This window comes from Arvicola amphibius, chromosome 3 (genome assembly GCF_903992535.2).
Source record: "Arvicola amphibius chromosome 3, mArvAmp1.2, whole genome shotgun sequence".
NCBI lineage: Eukaryota > Metazoa > Chordata > Mammalia > Rodentia > Cricetidae > Arvicola > Arvicola amphibius.
The window spans coordinates 72,170,450-72,177,152 of record NC_052049.1 but is presented as its reverse complement, the minus strand read 5'-3'; the positions used below and the strand labels follow the sequence as shown (position 1 = coordinate 72,177,152).

Genomic DNA, 6,703 nt, shown 5'->3' with positions numbered 1-6,703 from the left:
CAGAGGCTGATATTGAGATTTTAGTAACATTAGGTTAATTACACCCAGATAGGAATTATTATTTATTGAAGACATTAATGGCCAACATCTCTGTGATGACTGACAGAGAAATTTGATTTTTATCTAACATTCCAGACGATGGGGGCCAGGGATTATATATTCATTTCTGTAATTACTTCCTGCTGATCGTTGGACATTGTTCTCAGGGTCCTGGAAGGCTAGAATGTTAGTCAAAAGAAATGAGGGAACTTAGAAGAATCTGGTTAACTGACAAGCTGAAAAAACAGCAGTCACATTGGCTGGATTGGTCTGCATCAGGTTTCAGCAAGGTCAGGACTCATAGTCATTTGGAGCAGGTTGTTACCAGCAATTGATGCTTGGATGCATTTGTCAGTCAAGTGAAACTGATACAAACTGGGAACAGAAGTTAAATTTATGGTCTCATTTGAAGCTTGTTTACTTATATTCTTAATAATTAAGGAAGGGGAAAATCTTGTAAATTGTTTATGTACATCTAAAGCCATTATTTCTTATAAATTTTATATTTTTAGAATATCCTCTAAAACCCAAATAATCTCCAAGCTTTCATGCCTTCAAATCCTTACAACCTGTATTCATGTTCTCAGTTTTTTTATTTTTTTGACCCTCTGAATTAATATAGACTCACAATAAAAGCATTTTGACCTGTGACTAACTATCATAGGAGCAGTTAGACTGCAGTTTTAATTTACCAGCCATAGATGTGATGTTGAAGTTTTTAAGAAATATGTTTGGACTTCTCTATGGGAGTCTGAATAGCTAAGAGCTTTAGCATTGTTATTTTATAGGAGGCCAATCATATAGAACCCTGTAACTCAGAGGATTGCTTGTATTATAATGATTAATTATTAATTTGTATTTAGGACCTCAGTCTTCCTTTTACCTTTAAAGAACATGATTACATAATTAACATAGCTATTCTTCAGTGAAGAATCACCAGCCTTACTAATGGAGATATCAATCAAAATTAGCATAATATAATTAAATATTTCGAATTTTTATAGTTTTTCTTAAAACTCACTATTGTCCATATATGAGTTTTTCTATATCATTTTAGTCTCTTGTTTGTCCCATTGTCCCATTGTAAATCTCCATGAATGTCTCCTCTCGTGAGTTTATCCAGCAGTCCAGAATATTGCATAGATACATCCCAAACAAAAGCCAATATATATAATATATATGCATGTGTGTATATTTATCACAATAAAAATAATTTAAATTTTTAGTAACATATAAAAACATGTACTAGGATCCACTGGAGAAGTGAGTGTGTTCCCGACTGGGTGGTGGATGTCCCGGAAAAGGAGCACAGACACCATTCAACTGCCTAAACTTTCTGTTTATTCTGCAGGGGCTTCTCTCCCCGGCTACTGCCTCTCTCTTTTCATCCCATGCCAGCTTGCTCCTAGGCACCCTTTACTTCCCTTCTGTGGGGTCATAGGATCCCCCAACTCAGCCTGCTTTGAGGCTGAACATCTGGGGACAAAGTGGTGAGTGCAACGGCACAGGAGTTCCTTTGTTTCACAGAGTCTGCACGCAGCAAGCTCACCCTTTTGTCTTCGAGGCCCCTGGCCAGCAAGTGGACCTGATCCTGTACCAGAAGATCCATGGGAGAACATTTGAAGGAAAAGATGGGCAGGCATCAATGCAAGTATTCCTCCAACATTCTGAAAAACAACATGATAACACCAGAACCTACTAAACACACAACAGGAAGATTTGAACACCCTAATACACATGAAGTAGAAGAAATGGACATTATGAAAGTGATAGAGTCTCTTAAACAGGATGTGAAAAACTCCCTTAAAGAAATGGATGAGAAGAATAAGAAAAAGTTTGAAGAAATGAGTAAATCCCTAAAAGATACCCTAGGAAACCAAGAAAAAAAAATCAAACAGATAATGGAAACAGTTCAAGACTTGAAAACTGAAATGGAGGCAATGAAGAAAGCACAAACCGAGGGATGGCTGGATATGGAAAATCTGGGTAAATTAAGAGGGTACTACAGAGACAAGCCTAACCAACAGAATATAAGAGACAGAAGAAAGAATCCCAGATTCTGAAGATACTATAGAGAAAAGAAATGCACTGATCAAAGAAAACAGCAAATCCAACAAATTCTCATCACAAAACATCCAGAAAATCTGGGACACAGTGAAAAGACCAAACCTAAGAATAATAGGGGTAGAAGAAGGAGAAGAATTACAGCTCAAAGGCCCAGAAAATATATCCAACAAAATTATAGAAGAAAACTTTCCCAACCTAAAGAAGGATATTCCTATGAAGGTTCAAGAAGCATACAGAACAAAGAATAGACTGTATCAAAGAAAACATTCCCTTGCCATATAATAATCAAAACACAAAACGTACAGAATAAAGAAAGAATATTAAGAGCTGCAAAGGAGAAAGGTCAAATAACTTATAAAGGTAAACCTATCAGAATTACACCTGACTTCTCTATGGGAACCATGAAAGCCAGAAGGTCTTGGATAGATGGGCTTCAGAAACTAAGAGACCATGGGTACAAGCCCAGACTACTATACCCAGCCAAGCTTTCATTCACCATCAGTGGAGAAAACAAAATATTCCAGGATTAAAAACAAATTTAAACATTATGTGGTCACAAATCCAGCCTTACAGAAAGTAATAGAAGGAAAATCACAACCCAAGGAACCCAACAATGCCTACAATAACTCAGACATCTAACAACCCTTCACCAGCCACATCTCAAAGAAGGGAAACACACAAACTCTACTACCAAAAAGAAAAAAAATAACTGGAGTTAACAACCACTGGTCATTAATATCACTTCATATCAATGAACTCAATTCACCTATAAAAAGGCACAGGTTAAGAGATTGGGTGCGAAAACAGGATCCAACATTCTGCTCTTTACAAGAAACACACCTCAACCACAAAGACAGACCTCTACTCAGAGTAATGTGTTGGGAAAAGGTTTTTCAAACAAACAGACCTAAAAACAGGTGGGTGTGGCTATACTAATATCTAACAAAATTGACTTCAAACTAAAATCAATCAGAAGAGATGGAGATGGTCAGGATGAACTCTCAATCCTGAATATCTATGTCCCAAATATAAAAGCACCCACTTATATAAAAGAAACATTACTAGAACTCAAGGCACAAATCAAACCTGACACACTAACAGTAGGAGACTTCAACACTCCTTTCTCATTAATGGACAGGTCAATCAGACAGAAACCAAACAGAGAAATAAGAGAACTAATGGAGGTAATGGACTTAACAGACATCTATAGAATATTCCACCCAAATAGGAAAGAATATGCCTTCTCAGCATCTCATGGAACCTTCTCGAAAATTGATCACATACTCGATAACAAAGCAAACTTCTACAAATACAAAAAATATTAGTAACTAGCTGTGTCTTATCGGATCACCATGGAATAAAGTTAGGATTTAACAATAATTCTATCCCCAGAAAGCCTACAAACTCATGGAAACTGAACAGTCAACTTCTGAACCACCCCTGGGTCAAAGAAGAAATAAAGAATAAAATTAAAGTCTTCCTTGAATTCAACAAAAATAAAGACACAACATACCCAAACCTATGGAACACTATGAAAGCAGTGCTAAGAGGAAAGTTCATAGTTCTAAGTACCCACATTAAAAAAATGGAGAAAGCTCACATTAGAGACTTAACAGCACACCTGAAAGCTCTAGAAAAAAAAAATAAGCAGACTCACCCAGGAGGAGTAGAAGACTGGAAATAATCAAACTAAGGGTTGAAATCAATGAAATAGAAACACAGAAAACAATCCAAAGAATCAATGAAACAGAGCTGGTTCTTTGACAAAGTCAACAAGATTGACAAACTTTTATCCAAACTAATCAAAAGGCAGAGAGAGAACACACAAATTAACAAGATCAGAAATGAAAAAGGGGACATAATAACAGACACTGAGGAAATTCAGAGAATCATTAGGTCTTACTACAAAAGCTTATATGCCACAAAGTCGGAAAATGTAAAAGAAATGGACTTGTTTTTTGCATATATTTTTTCTTTTCTTGCTTTCTTTCTTTCTTTATTAAAAACTTCCTCCCCTCCTCCCATTTTCCTCTCACTCTCCCCACTCCCTCTTCCCCTCCCTCTCCAGTCCTAAGAGCAGTCTTGATTTTAGATAAATATCATTTACCAAAATTAAATCAAGACCAGGTGAAAAATTTAAACAGTCCTATAAGTCTTGAGGAAATAGAAGCTGTCATAAAAAATCCTCCCAACAAAAAGAAGCCCAGGACCTGATGGTTTTGATGCAGCATTTTATCAGAACTTCCAAGAAAAGCTGATACCTATACTCCTTAATGTGTTTCATGTATTAGAAACAGAAGAATCATTGTCAAACTCTTTTTATGAAGCGACAGTCACCCTGATCCAAAACCACACAACGACCAAACCAAGAAAGAGAATTACAGACCAGTCTCACTCATGAACATCGATGCAAAAATTCTCAATAAAATTCTGGCAAACAGAATCTAAGAACACATCAAAAAATTATCCATTATGATCAAGTAGGCTTCATCCCAGAGATGCAGGGCTGGTTCAACATATGAAAATCTATCAATGTAATCCATCATATAAATAAACTGAAAAAAAACCACATATGATCATTTCATTAGATGCTGAAAAAGCATTTGACCAAATTCAACACCCCTTTATGATAAAGGTCTTGGAGAGGTTAGGGATACAAGGATCATACCTGAATATAATAAAAGCAATATATAGCCAGCCAACAGCTAATATCAAATTAAATGGAGAGAAACTCAAAGCCATTCCACTAAAATCAGGAACACGACAAGGCTGTCCACTCTCACCATATCTCTTCAACATAGCGCTTGAAGTTCTAGCAATAGCAAGCAATAAGACAACATAAAGAGATTAAGGGGATTCTAATCAGAAAGGAAGAAGTCAAAGTTTTGTTATTTGCAGATGATATGATAGGGTACATTAGTGACCCCAAAAACTCTACCAAAGAACTCCTACAGCTGATAAATTCCTTCAGTGATGTGGCAGGTTACAAGATCAACTCAAAAAAATCAGTAAGCCGGCCCTTCTTTTTTGTGAATGAAGCTCCACGGAACATCCCTCCTGGGGGTCCCCGGGAGCCCCGGCCCGCAGAGCTTGGACGCCCAGGCAGCAGCGTCCCAGGGCGCGCGCGCTTTGCCCCAGCCGCCGGCCAGCGCTGTGTGGCCCCCGGGGCGCGGGCGGCGGGAGACGCAGCTCGAGGACTCGGGGCCGGGCTGCCGGGCCGTGGTCGCGGTCCCCTGACGGCCTTGGCCGCCTCCATGAAGCGCAAGAGCGAGCGGCGCTCGGCTTGGGCTACCGCGCCCCCCTGCTCGCGCTGCAGCTCGTCCTCCTCTCCCGGAGTGAAGAAGAGCCGCAGCTCCACGCCGCAGGAGCTGCACCGCCTGGAGCAGCAGGACGACCTGGACATCACGGAGATGCTGCCTATGGAAGCTGCAGTTTCTATATTACACTTCTCGACTGTTTTCACGCAGTAAAGAAGGCAATGCAGTACGGCTTTTTAAATTTCAACGCATTTAACCTTGATGAATATGAACACTATGCAAAAGCAGAAAATGGAGATTTTAACTGGATAATACCAGAGCAGTTTCTTGCCTTCTGTGGACCTCATTCAAGATCGAGGCTTGAAAGTGTTATAATCAAATTGTTATTCAGTCCCCCATCCAGACACTGTTTCCACCTTCTTTCAGCACCCCTGCTGAGGCAATTGTCCAAGAGTTTCTGGATATTTGTGAAAATGTTGAGCGTGCCATTGTAGTGCACTGCAAAGCTGGCCTTGGCCGAACAGGTACTCTGATAGGCTGCTACCTCATGAAGCATTATAGGATGATGGCAGCCGAAAGCATTGCCTGGCTCAGAATCTGTAGACTGGGTTCCGTGATTGGGCCCCAGCAGCAGTTTCTGGTCATGAAACAGTCAAGCCTCTGGCTGGAAGGCGACTATTACCGCCAGAAGTTGAGAGGGCAGGAGAATGGACCCCTAGGAACAGCCTTCTCCAAACAACTCTCGGATATTGACGACATTTCGATAAGTGGGCTTGAGAATCAAGACAATCAAGAGCCAGAGCTGTATAGCGATGATGAAATCAGTGGAGTAACTCAAGGAGACAAGCTTCGGGCCCTGAAGAGTCGGAGACAGTCCAAAGCCAACACTGTCCCCCTCACTCCAGCCGTTTCAAGGACTAAGACAGTCTTGCGTTAAAAAACCGCTGACCAGCATTCCAGGGAAGACTAGGAACAGAAAACCCCAACAGGATTTAGCCAATCGCTCTGAAAACAAACAGACACTGCAAAGGCCTTAGTTTCTCTCCACATAAGAAGTTCACTCAATGAAGAAAATGTCACCGGCCTCTCAGCTACGCATTGACTGTAGGGTGTGGCTGAACATTTGAGGGCCCGACTCCCCCTTTGTAATCTCAAGTTGGATGAAAGCTGCTATCGTAAGTTTAGTCTCAGGTGTCAATACCCGGCCCTCCGCCACCAGAGAGCTGTCTGGTGAGCATGGTACATGTGTGTTCCTGTGATGGCAATCGTGTTCGCTGCTGGCCTTCAGAAGGATCTGATGAAGGTCTCTTGGGTATTTATTTTTTGTTCAGCCTGTGACC

At 40.4% G+C, this 6,703-nt stretch overlaps 1 protein-coding gene across 1 annotated transcript; it reads left to right on the top strand.

Moving 5' to 3' along the window:
* Positions 1–1,033: 1,033 nt before the first annotated feature.
* LOC119809248 (dual specificity protein phosphatase CDC14B-like) lies at positions 1,034–6,308 on the top strand (the record flags this gene model as incomplete). The annotated part of the gene is given in 3 exon segments (XM_038322106.2): positions 1,034–1,076; positions 5,517–5,729; positions 5,732–6,308. Coding segments are annotated over 3 exon segments (825 nt in total), but the record flags the coding sequence as incomplete, so codon positions are not given.
* Between the last annotated feature and the right edge of the window lie 395 nt (positions 6,309–6,703).